Here is a 19,069-nt window from a genome sequence, read left to right on the forward strand (position 1 = left end):
CCAAATATGTTTTGTCCTCTTGTCACAGTTCTGCATGTGCATCAAACATTTCCATAACTGTCTGCACCAGCAAGCATTTCTTTCTATCTCAATGCGTGTGAGTATTTGTGCATCTTTGACAATGACACATGCAGACAAAACATGTCACTGAAGGGTGTATTGGCATGGTTGCACCAGAGGAGGATGACAGCATCTGCAGTTCCTTCAACCACACTTGCTCTTGGCAGTAGTGTCTTAGAATGATCTCATTTACAGATACAGTATAGTCTGTGGGCCATAACATACGAGGTCATAACAATGACAGTGACACTTACTGTAGCCACGCATACACTTGCACAAATGGTGAAATATACAAATATTAGCATATATATTAGCACATATATTAGCAAATATATTGAAGACTAAAAGTTCAAGATCATACAGTAACTGGAGGATTTTCTGTTTAACTGATTTCATGTACGATGATGGGGCTTTGAAGAAAAGGCTATTTACACTTAGTTTTGTTAACACAAAAAAAGAGCTACGTTGCAATATCATGATATCAGAATGTGCATCCATTCCAGCAGAGCGATTTCAAAGTGCTGACAGCAGGTGAAAAACAAGCAGGTAATGTATCTCTGCCACTTCCTGGTAGACTGTTAACCAGCCTCTTTCAAATATGGGCTTTCTTGCACCATCATCACTACACTTTGGTGAACATCATTAACAGCTAGTAAGTGTTAAAAAGCCTAAGAAGCAGTGCTACAACCACATTTGATGATCTTAAATACTTATTTCATTTTTAATTTTTCCATTTTTTTTGCACAGAATCCATGGTGAGACCATATATTTTGTCAATTTAGCATTTGCATGTTAACTCAAGCGAAGCCCACCATCCCAGATCACATCTTGTTTGGCACTTGAAGAGCAAATTTGCAACAAAGCTTCTTTTAACCTAACCCAAAAACATGAGTTTTAGTGCACCAAAGCAGCATGATTTGTGTTTTATCACATAACTATAAATATAAATAAAGTACTGGGATATTGTACTAGTCCTTCCCCCCCAAAAATAGCATATTGTAATAAAGTTCATTGTTTTCTGTAATGTACTGGTAAACATTAGACTTTCATATATTTTAGAATCATTACACACAACTGAGGTAGTTCAAGGCTTTTATTGTTTAAATATTGATGAGTTTGACAAAAAAGTCAAGAAAAAACAAAAATCCCTATCTCAAAAAATTAGCATATCATGATAAGGTACTCTAAAGAAGCTACTAACCTAATCATCTGAATCAACGAATTAACTCAAAACCCCTGCAAAAGATTCCTGAGGCTTTTAAAAACTCCCAGTCTGGTTCATTACTCAAAACCGCAATCATGGTTTTTTTGGTAAAATTACTGACCATGGCATTACTGTGCTCAATTGGCCTGCCAACTCTCCTGACGAGAATCCCATAGAGAATCTGTGGGATATTGTGAAGAAGAAGTTGAGAGACACAAGTTCCAATACTGTGGATGAGCTTAAGGCCGCTATTGAAGCATCCTGGGCCTCCATAAGACCTCAGCAGTGCCACAGACTGATTGCCTCCATGCCACGCTGCATTGAAGCAGTCATTTCTGCAAAAGGATTCCCTACCAAGTATTGAGTGTATAGCTGATATAATTAATTGGAGGTTGACTTTTTTTGTATTGAAAAACACTTTTTTGTATTGGTCGGATGAAATATGCTCATTTTTTGAGATAGGGATTTTTGTTTTTTCTTGACTTTTTTTTGCCAAAATCGTCAATATTAAAACAATAAAAGGCTTGAACTACTTCAGTTGTGTGTAATGAATCTAAAATATATGAAAGTCTAATGTTTATCAGTACATTTCAGAAAATAATGAACTTTATCACAATATGCAAATTTTTGGAGTAGGACTATGCAATTGTGCTGTTTCTGATAGTGTGACTTAATAATCACTGACAAACTCAATGTAAGGGTGAAATTAGAGAGCTTTGTTAAAGCAGTCAAGTGTCTCAAAAGATAAAGGAGTAGAGTCTTAAGTGGTATGTTTTAAGGTGTTGTTCTGCTGCATAACCCAAGAGAGCTTGAGTAAAAGGTAAGTATTACAGATAGTACAGTATAACATCTGATAGACAACAGTACACTGGGGTACAAAATAGGGATGTTCCGATCGCATTTTTTTTGCACCCGAGTGTTTTTTTTTTTTTTTTTTTTTTGAGCAGAAGTTTCTAACATGTTACAGTACTGTACTGTCTACAGTACTTCCTCTTCCACTTTTTCCGGGAGTGTTGCAGAGTATGAATTATATACATACATATATATATATATATATATATATATATATATATATATATATATATATATATATATATATATATATACATATATATACAGTGCTGCTCAAAAGTTTGTGAACCCCCTCAACATTTTGGAATTTTCTATTATTTCAACCTGATTTCCTAATCAATCAATTCAGTAGTTTTTTTTTGTTTTTTTAACAGTTGTGTTGTCGAGACTAAATTAAAAAGAGTTTTCATCAACTGATGTAGGTGCAAAATTGAACTGTTTGGTCACAACCAAAACCGCCATGTCTGGCGAAAAGTCAACACTGCATACCACCAAAAGAACCTTCTCCCAACAGTGAAGCATGGAAGTGGGAATGTCAAGATCTGGGCTTGCTTTTCATCCTCAGGACCTGGACAACTCCACATAGTCCAGGGAATCATGAATTCTGAGGAATATTGTCAAATCCTAGAACATAACCTGACGCCATCTGTTTTGAAGTTAAAGCTTGGCAGAAGGTGGATCATGCAACATGATAATGATCCAAAGCATTCCAGCAATACAACCAAGGAATGGCTGAAAAAGAAGAAGATTCGTGTTCTGGACTGGCCCAGTCAAAATCCTGACCTAAATCCCATTGAAATGCTGTGGCGGGACCTGAAGCGAGCAGTTCATGCCAGACGCCCATCAAACCTCTCTCAACTGACTGCGTTCTGCAAGGAAGAATGGGCAAAAATCCCCCAAAGTAGATGTGAGAGGCTGATTAGTCACTACAGAAACCGTTTGGTTGAGGTAATCTCTGCAAAAGGAGGCGCAATATCCTATTAACTGAAGGGGTTCACATACTTTTGCACACATGATATCTGAGTTTTTCTTAAATCAACCACTTTTGTTAAATAAAGAATGACAATATAACTATTTCTTTTGTTTCAGTCCATTATTTGGAATGTCAGTATTGTGGATTTGGGTATAACTTAACATTTAATAAGGTTATTTTAGTTTTTTTTACAAAAAATCTGACCATCGCTGTGGGGTTCACAAACTTTCGAGCAGCACTGTATATATATGTTGGGTCTAAACTTACTATTGTACTAAGAAAATAATAAAGGACCTTAGGGAGGGCGGAGAGAGAATCAGACTTGAGACGAAGATAAAGCTTTTACGCTAACGGCCGTCAGGAGAAAGGTTGATGCGGAGCATGTGGCTCACAACAAGCTTATCTAATCTAACCCCTGAGGAGCGCAGCCTTTTATTAAGAAGTTGGAGAGCATTCATTGCACATGCGTAAGTTTTGTTTTATCGAGATTGTATCATTTACTGAGAACAGAAACCAGAATGAAACATTATGGTGACGTTTACTGAAAACAGAAACTTTACTCTTTCCATTGTGTAAACACTAAAGCATAAGTGAATAGAGAAAACATAATCATAACACCTAGTTTTAAACACACATAATTGCAATAACTATTGTAATATTGTTAATACTGTTATTGTGAATATTGTTAATACTGTTATTGTGCAAAAGCATTAAAGCACATCTCACAATATATATATATATATATATATATATATATATATATATATATAAAATAGATTTTTGTTTCTTTTGGTAATGCCATTGTATGTTTGAATTATTTTGTTATTTTTTAGCCCTTTTTTGTTTATTAATTAAAAACCGATCCTTTTCACCTGACTGATCCTCTGAAAAATAGCCCGATCGGAACAATTTCTGATCACGTGATACGATCAGGGACATCCCTAGTACAAAATGTATGTGTTTTGGATCTAACAGCTGTTTATAACTAATTTTGGGGTATGGAATCCAATACTGATCTTATTTTTTCACACATCACATTGCACAGTGCACACACATTGAATGTGAGGGCAGCACAGCTTGAATCCAGTCAGGCCCCGAAGGACTGCAGTCATTCTTCAGGCTCAAGGTCAAACTTCTTCTTCAAAGCTAAACAGCATTTCTGCATCACTAAACTGAAAGCTCTCCCTACATTTCTCATGCAAGTAAAAGCTTCCAAAGTGGGGTACCACCACAAAAATAGGCACCCACTGCATAGGAGTGAGTGCTTTAAAATCAACATCATATGCTGCAGTATTTTATAAGATGGCAAGCTGAACTTTTCCTGTTAAGGTTACTGTGCAGAGGGACACATTTGCTTCTCAAAGAGTCTTGAAGTCAGTTATTGGGGTGCAGACCAAATTAAGACAAGTGACAAAGTTGTGCCTGTCACACAAGGAGCTGTAGCTGAATAATAGTCATCATGGCCATATGATTAATTTCCACAACTATACATATACAAAACATTAAGAACAAAATAGAGCGGTCATTTGACCTATTATTTATACACTGTGTATTTTAGAATGTAGGAGGAAATCCAAGGACCAGTTTGATTGTTTTATGTTTAAGTATGTCATTATTTATTTATTTTCATGTTCAACTTTAATTTATAATGTGCTCCAGGAATAGAATTTCGTAGAGTTGAGTTCTTATGTAAAATAAGACATAAGCCTCATCGGTAGAGGACTTTTAAAGCATTCTGTGGTTGAAAAGCTTCACTTAAAGTGAATCATAGTCACCTTAACATATCTGCTGGACTCAGCACATTTTCAGAGGCATCTAAGATATAGGCTGTGACAGCTTAGGACAGGGTGCGTGTATGCCTGTCTGTGTTGAGTTGTGTGTGAGTTGGTGATAATGGGATGAAACACAGTCAGGTTTAATGTGAGAGCACTGATGCTGAAGAAGGGTTGGGCGGTTTTAAGATCGAAACATTTTTTTTTTTTTAAGGTCAATCGTGGTAATCAGCCAATCATAAAAATAGCGTAGGAGTGGGCCAGAAAGAGTTCCAGGTGATGTCATCTGACCCTCTTTTTAGGCCCGCCCAAAAAAAATCCAGCAGATATTAAAGGTGCTATGAGATACTACAACAAGTGGGCTATTTTGAGTATTTTCCAAAAAGTTTGACTTGTATTGACGTTTTTCTCAACAACTACATATTATAAAAATGAAATCCTGTTTTTTTCCCAGTTGCTAAACAAGACTAGTAGCAGTGCATTTGTCTGACTTCAGAGCAGGTGGTGTGGGATCAATTCCCACTCAGTGGCGGTGTGATTTGGGGGGCGAATGGTTGTCTGTCATTGTGAATGCCCTACAGCTTATGGTGTACTTTGCCTTTCTCCTGAGATTAGCTAGCATAGGCTCCAAAGATTTTTATGTAACACTGCTGCATATTGCTTTCTAGAGGTGTGCGAAATTTTCAATTCTTAGATAATTCGCGATTCGGCCGTGGAAGATTCGAGAACGATTCACTAACATCCAAATTCCAATTATTGAAATATGCAGAGTAATGCGGAACTAAAACACAGTCAGCGTGGTCTTTGGGACGCAATGAGGAACGGACTGAGAGTAAACATGCTCAGCTCACGCCTCTGGCACGACTCATGCCGCTAGATAAAAAAACAATACTACCTGACTGCAGCTGACAGCCGCTACAAACTACACCCACAAAATGCTACGGTAGATATCACATGTATGAAGAACTAGATGCAAAATGACAGACTAGGTGACCTTAGCAGCACATGTATAGAAAACTAAATGCGAAATGACAGAGTCGCAGGCGTTAGTAAACAGCCGCCATCTTAAGGCAGGCTGCGAACCTTCCGAGCGAACCTAATTTTAACTTTTTATCTAAAATACTTCTTAATCGGCAAAATCTTGACTTGGACCTATCTTTAAATGATGAAACAGTTTTAAAACTTTCACATGTCGAAAGTAGACAGAAGGGAAATTATGGAATAACGAGAGCACTTTTAAACACTTTAACGGTTGATTCACAACATTAAATTAATTGAATGTAGATTAAAGCTGTTGTTACACAATGGGGATTGTTTTGGGATTATTTAAGCCTGAGAGGATTTTTGTACAATTTTTGTAACTAATGTTTGAAACATTAAAAGCAGCTAATGGCTGGGGGGGCGTGCATCAATAATCGATTTATAATCGAATCGTAGCCTCTGAATCGTAATCGAATCGTAATCGAAGGTGCACCAAGATTCCTACCTCAACTGCTTTTTTTTTTTTTTTTTTAACGTGAAAACTGTAGTTGTTCTGCAATAAGTACAGTATATCATCAAGATACAGTTTGGAGCGTGATACTGCCCTAAAACAGGTTGAAGAAATAAACACTGAAGAGAGCCAGTAAAGCCTTAGATAGAATATCCGAATGACATTTTCCTCAAAATCCAAGACGACATTCCACAACACATGGTGAGACATTTGGCGTAGCCTCTTGATCGCATTCATCCCCTGGCTATAGGTGCCATTTTACAGAAAAGCTGTGCTATGATTTTCAGTGAACATCAAGTAAAGACATAGTGTTCGCATAAACTGTCTGGGAAATACAGGTATTTACCAGAAAGTTGTGACTAATGACAATTCAAGTAGATGTGTTTAAAGTTTTGACTAATGACAATCCAAGTAGACGTGTTTCTTTGTTTGTTTTTGTAAAAAAATAATAAAGCAATTGCCATCCTCAACAAAAACACAATTTCCTGCACAAGTCCTGGAGTAAAATATTTGCAGTGACTCACCACTCTTTGCATCCTTGCCATCCAGTAAAGGTCGGTAGTCACTTTTGGTCATAGTCTCTCCCACCTTGTCGTCATAGCTCTCTTTCTCCAGTGTACTCATGAAGTCTCTTTTTATAAGAGGCTCAGCAGGGGCTCCACCTGGGACCCCACCTCCACCCCCACCCAGAGCATCTCGCAGGCTCAGGTCCATGTTTCTAACTGGAGGAATAACATAGAAACACACACGTTTGTGTCGCTCAGAATGAAGTTACTCTTACTCTAAACCAGCACAGAAACCTTTCTGCCAGGCTTGACCGATTAAATACTGTTGGCAATGATTAATCACTGTTTTTATTTTAGACATGTTAATTTGAGGTTTTGTTATTATCACTTCAAAAGGTAAAAATAAACAACTGAGATGAAAAATACTTGTTTTTCTATTTATTGGATAATAATTCTGTACAGATATGTTGATGTTTCATGGTTTGTTAACATTTTGGATTGACTAAGAGCACTGTGGCTGTATAATAACAGAATCGATCCTCAAAAATACATCTTAAATAATAATTGTGCACACAGTGCATTGATCATGAACACAATTTAAATGTTCAAAATGAAATATCCCAAAAAATAATATCATATTAATGTGTAGATTGGGCAAATCAAAGAAGCATAAAGAACTGCAAAATGTCCATAAAATTCTAAACACAAACAACAAGAGTTCTATTTTCATGATACCTGTAAATTTATACAAAATATATGTATATTATTATGTATGAATGGTTCTCTGACATTTTGACACCGTGACCTCAGAACAAACCCCTAATTCTTTCAAACTTCTGTTTTTGTTTCATGCCTAGCCTCCAAACTCAACAAGTTGTTATTGTCTTGACTACCAAAGACACACACACACACACACACACACACGCACACACACACACACACACACACACACACACACACACAATGGCCATCAGCCAGAGGGCATGGAGTAGTGTAAGCAGGGAACTGTAAGCCATTGTTTCAGAGAAATGGTGCAGTTCTGTGGAGACCATTTTTCAATTGATCCTTTCCATCCCTCTAGTCTTCAGCTAAGAATGAATTAATTGCTAAGTAAACCATTTCATTATTCTAACATCTAAAGGAGGTAGCTCTGAATAGACAGTTCCAAACCTCCATAACGCTTTCACTGAATTAGTCTCTACTAAGTCATCGGTCCATTAGAACAGTTCCATAAGCCCAAATATTCAGTGGCCTGAATTTGGAGCTCTTTGTTGTCTCTCATCCATTTTGCACAGGTTTTTCCACAGCAATGAACAAACAGTAAAAGTGAAATGTACATATGTGTTCTATTAACTAGAATAAGTTACGATAATAGGACCTTTGACCCAGAGTAAAAAAAAGGTGAAAATTAACATTACATGTTTAACAGAATGTAAAACTGCTTTTAAACTTTCTACAGTAAAGGTTATATCCCTTAGGGCGATCAGTTTTAAAGTTTTTCACTTTCAAGTCTTAATATCGTATAGCAATTTCCAAAGAAGTAATTTGCAAACATGATTCTCGCATCTTTCGATTTTTGGGGTTCTTGCTTTCTGATTATCAGGTATGCAGTTACGTCGAAGGCAAGATTTGACATACCGTATTTTTCGGCCTACAAGTCGCACCTGAGTATAAGTCGCACCAGCCATAAAATGCCCAACGAAGAGAAAAAAACAAATATAAGTTACACCGGAGTACAAGTCGCATTTTGGGGGGAAATTTACTTGATAAAATCCAACACATAGAACAGATATGTCATCTTGAAAGGCAATTTAATATAAAAATACAATAGAGAATAACATGCTGAATAAGTGTACAGTGTACAGTGCATGAACAACGAAATGCAAATATGTTCTCACCAGGACGCTACGGCTCGGTCCTGGCTATACAGCGAGCTAAACTCCCAAATGACGATGCTGGACGTCCGTATAATTTGCTGAATCAATTTCGTCCTTGATACCAAACAGGTTCGCATCAACGTAAATAAATGATAATTAGGTGCTATCACAGCAATGACACAAACGGTTAGCATGCATTCGCTAGCATTAGCACATCGTTCAAACAACCACACAACTGGCTCTAAGTGTCCGATCGCGGGTGGAAAACACACAACAACAACAGAAAAGATGATACACACAGGCGTTGCCTCTGTAGAGATATTTTAGGCGCATAAACAATGAACATAGGTTCGCAGCTGTGTGTCTCTCTCTCTCTTTCTCTCTCTCTCTCTCTCTCGCCCACTCGCTCAGAGACGCTGCGTAGCTGCGCCCCCACATTGGTGTGAAAGCGCCACAAACTAAAAGCATGCATTACAATTAAAGATGCACCGATACCGATACTAGTATCGGCAGCCTTCTCTGAGCTCACCCGTGCTTAAATGCTGCGTTGATAAGCCCGCATTGGATTCAGGTGCGACGTCAGGAACGCCCCCACTAACAGCCCAGCAACAAAACACAATCTAACCAGCAGCAGAATGTGACAATAATTTCATGAAAGTTGCACTGTTTGGCCTTTGAGAGGTTTAAAAAAAGTTTACTCAGTTCATTCAGAGTTTATTATTATGAACTTATTTTTACTTTCTTACTGTTGGGCTAGTATTATACTTTGTACTAGTCTTTTTCCTATTTTGCAAAGGTAAGCAACAGCCTGACAAAGCCTTGATAGCAATGATTTCACATCCAATTATGTAGCTCTTTGGGGAAAAAAAAAAAAAATAAATAAAATTATAAAAATTATATATATAAAAATATATAAAATCGGGGTGGTATCAGTATGGTATCGGTATCGGCCGATACTGCACAGCCAGGTATCGGTATCGGGGCCAAAAAATGGTATCGGTGCAACACTAATTTCAATATAAAAAAGTCGATAATACAATTGAACACACATTGCCAAAAGCAGAACGCGAACGTGGCCATAGCTATTAAGAGTTATTCAGATAACTATAGCATAAAGAACATGCCAATAAGTTTACCAAACCATCAGTATCACTCCAAAACACCAAAATAACATGTGAAATGATATCATAATGTGTTAATAATTACACACATAAGTCGCTCCTGAGTATAAGTTGCAGCCCGAGCCAAACTATGAAAAAAAAACTGCGATTTATAGTCCGAAAAATACGGTAGGCATCTGGTCCGAAGAATGGAAAGTGGGAGGCATTTCTACAGGGAGGATGATTTCGAATTTTGAGGGATGCCATCAACTAATTACTCATCACTAATGTACCATATAATGGATTCATGTTAACGTGCATATTTACCAGAAATATCTTAAAATTTGATGCAGAGTGGTACCTCTACATACGAATTTAATTCGTTCCAGGACCTGGCTTGTATGTCGAAATGGTCATAAGTCGAGCGATCAGTGCTAACCAGTCAGCCACCATGCCACACGTATATTCCATTAACTTAGCAAATGTGAAATGTTAACATACCTTGTGTGTGTTTTCTTTTCAGGCTTTGTTAACTTAAATGATTGCCTACATACTGCTGTGGTATATCAGCAATACTTGCATAATACTTTGGATTTTTGTTTTGCCATGTTTTAGTTTGGGTTAAAACGGTTAACATTCTATGGCATTTTGAACATGCCATTCTTCCTCACTTTCTGTTATTGCAACATTGCGTCGGTCTGCAAGAAATATGCCTGTGGAACATATGGAGAGAGGCGGAGCCCCGGGGCAGAAAGTTTGCCCAGACTCATTTGTGGTCGACACAGCTGATTTTTTTTCACGAGCCCTACTTTCAACATTGCTAATTTATTCATTTGACTTCAAGATCATCAGTTCATCATCAATATTAAAAATTTTCTGTTTTTGTGTGATTGACTTCAACGCAGGCAATGTGGGATCGATTCCCACTAAGTGATGGTGTGAGTATGTGAAGGCTTGTCTCTATATGTGCTGTGACTGACTGGCAACCAGCTCATGGTGCATTCCCCCTTTCGCCTAAAATCAGCTGGGATAGGCTCCGGCACTCTAAATTCCTGACCAGTATAAATCGAGTTTAAAATAAATTATTTTTTTGTCATTAGCAAGCCTTCTAATAATAGCAAGTTTTGAAACTGTTATGAAAAGGTCATTTAAAATTAAGTAACATAATCTTTACATTAACATGGTGATTTTCACGAGTTTTAAAAAGGGGTGCACTGATCACAATTTTATGGCCGGTCACTGTTCACTAATACTATACAAAAGCCTGACTTGCCGATCTCACTTTTTCCCATAAACAACAGCATGCACCTTTAATATTCTAATCGATCGTGTTTTATTGTAAAAAACTGAACACTACCTGTGAGGCAAAACTGTTTGTTTTGACTGAACATGCATTAGTTCTCTAAAAAAATATATATTTAAAAACTATGGGTGTCCCAATCTGACCACGTGATTGGAAATCGGGCAGATCGCACCATTTTTCAGATGATCAGAATCGGGTGAAAAGGATCGGGTTTTTACTTTAAAACATATATGTATCTTTTTCTGCTTCATTCTTGTACTGCCTCTCACTCTCCCTCCTGCTGCTTTTCTTGGTCAGCAGTGCACTGGAGTTTGCTTGTTAAAGTTAACCATGATTGACAAGCGTTGAAGCCCTGATCTTGCCAAAGAAACTTGGGAGTGCTACCTACAAGCATCTCGATACTTTGTTATGTACATTTGTTGGCAATAACGGAGGCCAGACTTTTCTGTAACTCTTCCCAAGCTTTTCACACACTGTTGCTTGTATTTTGGCCCATTCCTTCATGCAGATCTCCTTTAGAGCAGTAATGTTTTGGGGCTGTCGTTGGGCAACACGGACTTTCAAATTCCTCCACAGATTTTCTATGGGGTTGAGATCTAGAGACTGGCTAGGCCACTCCAGGACCCTTAAATGCTTCTTATGAAGCCACTCCTTTGTTGCCCTGGCTGTGTGTTTGGGATCATTGTCATGCTGAAAGATCCAGCCACGTCACATCTTCAATGCCCTTGCTGATGAAAGGAGATTTTCACTCAAAATCTCTCAATACATGGCCCCATTCATTCTTTCCTTTACACAGATCAGTCGTCCTGGTCCCTTTGGAGAAAAACAGCCCCAAAGCATGATGTTTCCACCCCCATGCTTCACAGTGGGTATGGTGTTCTTCGGATGCAATTCAGTATTCTTTTCCCAATAACACGAGAACCTGTGTTTCTACCAAAAAGTTCTATTTTCGTTTCATCTGACCATAACACATTCTCTCAATCCTCTTCTGGATCATCCAAATGCTCTCTAGCGAACTGCAGACGGGCCTGGACGTGTACTGGCTTCAGCAGGGGGACACGTCTGGCAGTGCAGGATTTGAGTCCCTGGCGGCGCATTGTGCTACTGAAAGTAGCCTTTGTTACTGTAGTCCCAGCTCTCTGTAGTCCCAGCTCTCTGTAGGTCATTCACTAGGTCCCCCCGTGTGGTTCTGGGATTTTTGCTCACCGTTATTGTTATCATTTTGACACTACGGGTTGAGATCTTGCATGGAGCCCCAGATCGAGGGAGATTATCAGTGGTCTTGTATGTTTTCCATTTTCTAATAATTGATCCCACAGTTGATTTCTTTACACCAAGCGTTTTACCTATTGCAGATTCAGTCTTCCCAGCCTGGTGCAGGTCTACAATTTTGTTTCTGGTGTCCTTCGACAGCTCTTTCGTCTTGGCCATAGTGGAGTTTGGAGTATGACTGACTGAGATTGCGGACAGGTGTCTTTTATACCGATAATGAGTTAAAACAGGTGTCATTAATACAGGTAACGAGTGGAGCCTCGTTAGACCTCGTTAGAAGAAGTTAGACTTCTTTGACAGCCAGAAATCTTGCTTGTTTGTAGGTGACCAAATACTTATTTTTCACTCTAATTTGGAAATAAATTCTTTAAAAATCAAACAATGTGATTTTCAGGTTTTTTTTTCCCACATTCTGTCTCTCATGGTTGAGGTTTACCCATGTTGACAAAACAGGCCTCTCTAATCTTTTCAAGTAGGAGAACTTGCACAATTGGTGGTTGACTAAATACTTATTTGCCCCACTGAATGAGGGGCCGTTTACATAGTGACTTTCCAAGAAGACGAAAAATTTCATGTTTGCATCTATATGGTTCTGTCTCATATCTGCTGTTTTTAAGTCTTAGTAGCACCGCTGCACACGCCCAATGTGACGTGTGCGAGTGCTGACGTTATCAGCTTTAGATATGCATGCAAAGCAAGCCCCCCCCAAGCCCCCAAAATCGAATCCTTCCACTTTGGAGGCAGGATTCAAAGTTTTTCGTCTTCGCCGAAATCATATGAAGGTGAGGCCATTCCGCAACACATAAAATTGCGTCTTCGTGTCCCAAAGTCGCCATGTAAACTGCCCCTCCGGCCATCTAACGACCACAAAACAATTACCATATTAAAAGGAAAGACAACACCTTTAACATATCCACCCCAGAAAAATGAATCTTTGTCAATGAGCTACAGTATATACTGTACGCTCTTATAACAGCAATGAACAAAAACAACCACTACCAAAAAGTATTGAATCACCAGTCTCGGACGAGCACTCACTCAGACATTTTATCATGTAGAACAAACTCAGATATGAAGCTTGAAAAAATAATGAATTAGTTCAAAAGTGCAACTCTTTAGCATTCAGTAACACTAAAAGAAATTAATAAAAAACATTGTGGTGGTCAGTAAATGTTATTTTTATAGAGCAAGTGCAGGGAAATATACAGTATATGGAATCACTCCATTCTGAGGAAAAAAAATATGGAATCATGAGAAACAAACAGAGAAATAACCATGAAAACATATCTCTAGTATTTAGTAGCACCACCTCTGGCTTTTATGACAGCTTGCAGTCTCTGAGTCATGGACTTGATGAGTATTCTTCATCAGTTTGGTGCCGACTCTCTTTGATTGCAGTTGCCAGATCATCCTTGCAGGTTGGAACCTTGCTATGGACCTTTTTTTTTTTCAATTTCCACCACAGGTTTTCAATAGGGTTGAGATCTGGGCTATTTGCAAGCTATGACATTGACTGGATGAGTCTTTCTCCAAGGAATGCATTGTCATCTTGGAAAATGACATATTTTGAATTAAAGGGAAAGGAAAGCTGTCTAAAATTTCAATGTAAAATGTGCATTTATTGAAGATTTAACAACATCTCCCCAGTGCCTTTGCCTGACATGCAGCCCCATATAATCAAGGACTGTGGGAATTTTGATGTTTTCTTCAGGCAGTCATCTTTGTAAATCTCACTGGAACAGCACCAAACCAAAGTTCCAGCATCATCATCTTGTCCAATGCAGATTTTTGACTCTTGACACCTTGTCTGATGCAGATTCTTGACTCTTGACACATGTTTACATTGAAATTTTGATTCCATGATTCCATATTTTTTTCCTCAGAATGAAGTGATTCCATATATATTTCCCTGCACTTGCTCTATAAAAGTAACATTTACTGACCACCAAAATGTTTTTTTTCTAATTAATTTCTTTTAGTGGGTCTGACTGCTAAAAAGTTGCACTTTTGAACTAATTCATTATTTTTTCAAGCGTTTTTATCTGAGTTTATTCTACATGATAAAATGTCTGAGTGAGTGCTTGCCCGAGATTGGTGATTCCATACTTTTTAGGGGTTGTACTAGGGCTGTCCTGATCGTATACGTATTTTGTACACGAGTCCAACTCACCTGATTTTGAGAATCTGCCGATACCGAGTCCTGACCCAATACCAGAAAAAACAGTCTTTGAACAAAAGTTCCAAACATGTTACAGTACTGTACAGTATTACCTCTTTCGCTCTCCAGGAGTGTTGCTAAGTATAAAATGTATCTATTTTTGTTTCTTTTGGCAATGCCATTGTATTTCTGGATTATTTTGTTACTTTATATAACCATTAAAAAAAAAAAAATTAAGAACTTTTTTTTTAAATCAAAAACCCAATCCTTTTCACCCCATTAAATCCTCTGAAAAATGGCCCGATCGGCCCGATGTCAGATCATGTGATCAGATCGGGGACATCCCTAACAAATACATAAAATTGTATTAAAAAAATATCTCTCTTCAGGACGGACAACAAATATGGCATATTGCAGGCTGACCTTGCTAATTTGATTTGAAGCTGAAATATTCCCCAACTAGGGCTGCTGAATCTGGGTGGACGCTGGCAATCATCTAACTTTATTCCTCATGCGAGCGTGTGGAAGCTCGCGGTCACACCACGCTGCCCTCACAGAGACAAAGAGACTGAACATCTGACAAAATGAATCACTCCGTTCATTTAGCTTGAAATATAACATGCCCAGTTGCTGATACTGATGCACAGAATGAACACTCTTGTCTTGTCCTCCAGTTTCTTTGGAGGAGAGAGATTAGGAAAACCAGTACACATCCCGAACATGGCAATATATCGAAAGTTAGGATTGTTGAAGATAATGTAGAATTAAAGAAGATTTTACTGATCTTCTCATGAGCGAGCATCTATGTAGCATTCAATATAATCCCACAAAGTTGGGTTAGAAGTAGAGTACGTTACTTATGATACATTTGTCTACTGTATCAAGCCAAGTTTCAATTGCTGTTCCCTTTAGTAGGCGGCATTATGATGTAACTGGTGGCAAGCAAAAAGCTCTGCATTTCTATTAGAGAGAGACAGGGAGAAACAGAGAGAGATAGGGTTGGGGAGGGTTGTGGGACAGCTGCTGAGCTCTAAGAGATTAAAAACGATCTCTGTATTGACAATCCCTGGTTTCCAGCATCCGCCACCTATCCCTTTCTGAATCTAACCGCTGGCTACGTAATAATCTCATCCTCCAATGCATCGAGAGCTCTCACGCGAACTACGCACAAGCTCCTTAAACAAACACACAGCCTACAGGCTTTACAGGAGAAAATATTCCACTATAACTGTAAATAAAAGGGACTCATTTTCTCAATTTGAAGCTTTTGATTCATTTGATGGCCTCTGTTTAACATCTGATCAAACATTAATTTGAGTGTCTAGGTAAGATCTCGTACATCCTGAGAGCACTTTGTAACCTTGGCACCCTCTGTATGAAAGTACTCTCACCATAGGTTAGTAGGGCTTAGTGATGAGTCATTGTACAACATCACTGGGTGTAGCAAGTGACATAACAGCAATGAATGGAGAAGCTAGTGGCCCTGAGGAAAACTGTTTCCTGCTTTCATGGGATTACATATATTTGTTTCAAAAGCAATAAAGAACCATGTCACTAATACTGACGAGAGGCCGTGTAAATTTTTGTTTTGATTTATCTTAGACAAACCATTGCTTCATAAAAAATATACTTAATAAATGAATAAAATAGTATGTTTATTGTTTACTCGAATAAATGTCATCCAAACAAATAAATAATTACGTATTCTTTTTTTATTTACCCCAAATCTGTCAGTGAAAATGTCAGTGAAATTTACAACAAATATTTTAGGAGCTTTCATAATACCGGGTGGGCCATATGTTAATTACTTTCCCCACCTGGGATTACACCGCATAAAATATTGATAAAATTAAATTATACCCATTCAGTTGCATCATAAGCACAAATGATTCTAGAAAAGCCCTTGTGAAATATTATAACTCGTTTACACAGAGATGCTCCAACAGAAAATGCCCCAATAAAACTTTGCGTCCTCCGCTCAAACGACGGCAGAATTCTGCAATAAAATGATTTGGATTTGTTCGCATATATTTAATATTTCTTCACTGACGGTATATAGTTTAAAGGTATGAAAATGGGTCAGGGGTTAAAAAGGTGAGAAGGATGTGGAGGAAATATGTGCCGGTACACTGTACAACTAGGGCTGTCCCAAACGACTAATTTTCTCCTGATTAGTCAGACGACTATTTTTACGATTAGTCGACTAATCGAATAATAATATTTTTTTCCTCCTTTTTTTTTTTTTTTACTAATTTAGCAATTACATTTTTGATTACGCTTATTAATTCACAAAAACCTTTTGGAACACTTAAATTCTTTATTAAAGTACAAATAAACACATAAATAACAACAATAAATTGCAAATAAACAATAAGGTCAAATGCTGATAGCATTAACTAGTGCAAATGAATGGAATGTAAAGATTCAAAACACTGATTTTGCCTTTCCAACATGATTCAAAACAATTCTTAAAAGATATCTAGCACTAATATTGTAGTATACTACTATATATAAAAGTAGTATGATAATTATTAATTGCCAATCAGATTTTTAAAAAAGGGTGTCATTTTAAAGCTATTCTTAGTGTAGAATCTAAATTCTGAAGTATGTGGGATTGAATGTAGTGTCAGTAATCAAATTTTTTTCATTTTTTTCGTTTGCAAATGCTGTTAACCAGCGATTTTTAATGCTTGGAGTGCCACTTTTTAACCGCAAGTTTGCGTTTTGGAGAAGACTGCGAATGTTTTTTGGCAGGCTAAAGTAGGTTGTTTTTTTCCCCATTTGCCTCAATGTAGCAATTCTAAAGTTTACAGTGTTTAATATATATGTTTCCTTATTTTGCATGTCTGAACTTTAATTCTAATTCTGTGTTGATGACCAATAAACAATTGTGAAATTAACTGGAGTCTCATATGCCATCAACACGCACGTGTACACCGTATACGCACACACGACTGTATGCATGCACGCGGCGATAAAATGCAGCCGTTAAAATTACCGCCCTTATTTTTATTTACCGTGCGATAACTGGACTCATTGCATATCGCGACAGGCTTAGCAACTTCAATAAAACATGTAGTTAGTTAGTTAGTTAGTTAGTTAGTTAGTTAGTTAGATGGACTTACGATCTGCCGTCTCCTCTTGCCTTCCAAAATTACAACTGGGTGACAGCGCTTTAGGTGTTGACTCGCGGCCGACGTGCAGCCAAGCTTGGCATTGAAGAGACAGGACACAACAGTTTACCCACCATTATTTTGTTAAAATAAGTCAATGTTTTGGCCACTCTGGTGCACTTTATAGGCTTTGTGCCTCTTTCTCCGCTTACATACAAGGCGTCCGACATTAAAAAAAATCTCCCGACCTCCCCCTTAAAAATTTTCTCCTCGGATCTACACAATTCACGTAGGTCACCCTTTTTTACTTCAAAACGGCGAATCTCGCCGAAAGGTGATTTTCATGCCTTCAGTTTATGTTACAACATACAAAAAAACTACCAAATGTTTCAGGATACAGGGAGGGAGGGAGCTGCTATTAGCAACGACTGCGCATGCCCAAAATGACGTGCGGCGTATGCATATGCCTTTGCTTTCCGTTTTCACCGTCACAACGAGAACGTAAGGCCAATCCGCAAAACAATCATTGCGGACTGGTGTCACAGCATCTCTGTGCAAATAGCCCCTTAGAATAACTGCATCCTTCTAATTTTGATGACATAATGAGTTTATCCCTTATATAATGCCATTAACTCATACAGGTATTATGTATCTTACTTTAGAAAATATCAAACAACAAAGTCAGTGGCCTTATATAATTATAGCTTCCTTTTGCCTTTCCCTCTCCCTGTTCTCTGTCCCTGTTATTTTTGCTATTGACTCCTATAAGTCCTTTGATTCTGACATTGAAAACAATAAATTGAAATGTAAGGACAAAGGGACAATCCAACTTTTTCTAAGTAGGTGTATTGAATGAGTTCACTACAACCATGCATGGCTGTGCAGGCAGTCAGTTACCAGGGTGACTCAGCACATCATCAATTTGTTCTTTTTGACAGGCAAAAGCTTTGACACACACGCACACATGGTCACAGCACCCTCACACACACCCACACGCACGCAAAATGCGCGCTTCTAAAGAGCTGCAATCTTGATTAGTGCTGACAACATACTGTCACCTTCACAATATGCACACAAACACACACACACACACACACACACACACACACAGCACAGCTGTGCCATCAACGACAATAGACACCATAAATTTTGATTTTCAGCCCTACTTTTTCCTGACATTTTTTAGGGTGGCTATAATAACACCCAGCAATGCACTAGGGTGGTCAACCCTCCACAACTATTTAAGGGCTTGAGCTACTCAGTGATGTCGTTTGACAAGTGGTCAGCAGTTACATCATGTCCTGACAAATTAATGTACAGTAGGTTATGTATATTATGTTAAATTATGGTGATCAGCTGTGACATATTTCAATTGCTCAAACCTGGC

At 38.1% G+C, this 19,069-nt stretch overlaps 1 protein-coding gene across 3 annotated transcripts in view; it reads right to left on the bottom strand.

The window, feature by feature from the left end:
- The window catches only part of LOC130929626 (microtubule-associated protein 4-like), a 94,067-nt gene that overhangs the window by 65,643 nt on the left and 9,355 nt on the right, over positions 1 to 19,069 (bottom strand). For all 3 annotated transcript variants that reach the window (XM_057856951.1, XM_057856949.1, XM_057856948.1), the window contains exon 2: positions 6,878 to 7,075. In XM_057856951.1, the coding sequence (XP_057712934.1) occupies positions 6,878 to 7,067 (190 nt within the window). In that variant the 5' untranslated portion in view covers positions 7,068 to 7,075. The remainder of the gene's footprint in view (positions 1 to 6,877; positions 7,076 to 19,069) is intronic.

Source organism: Corythoichthys intestinalis, chromosome 14 (assembly GCF_030265065.1).
Source record: "Corythoichthys intestinalis isolate RoL2023-P3 chromosome 14, ASM3026506v1, whole genome shotgun sequence".
Classification (NCBI taxonomy): domain Eukaryota; kingdom Metazoa; phylum Chordata; class Actinopteri; order Syngnathiformes; family Syngnathidae; genus Corythoichthys; species Corythoichthys intestinalis.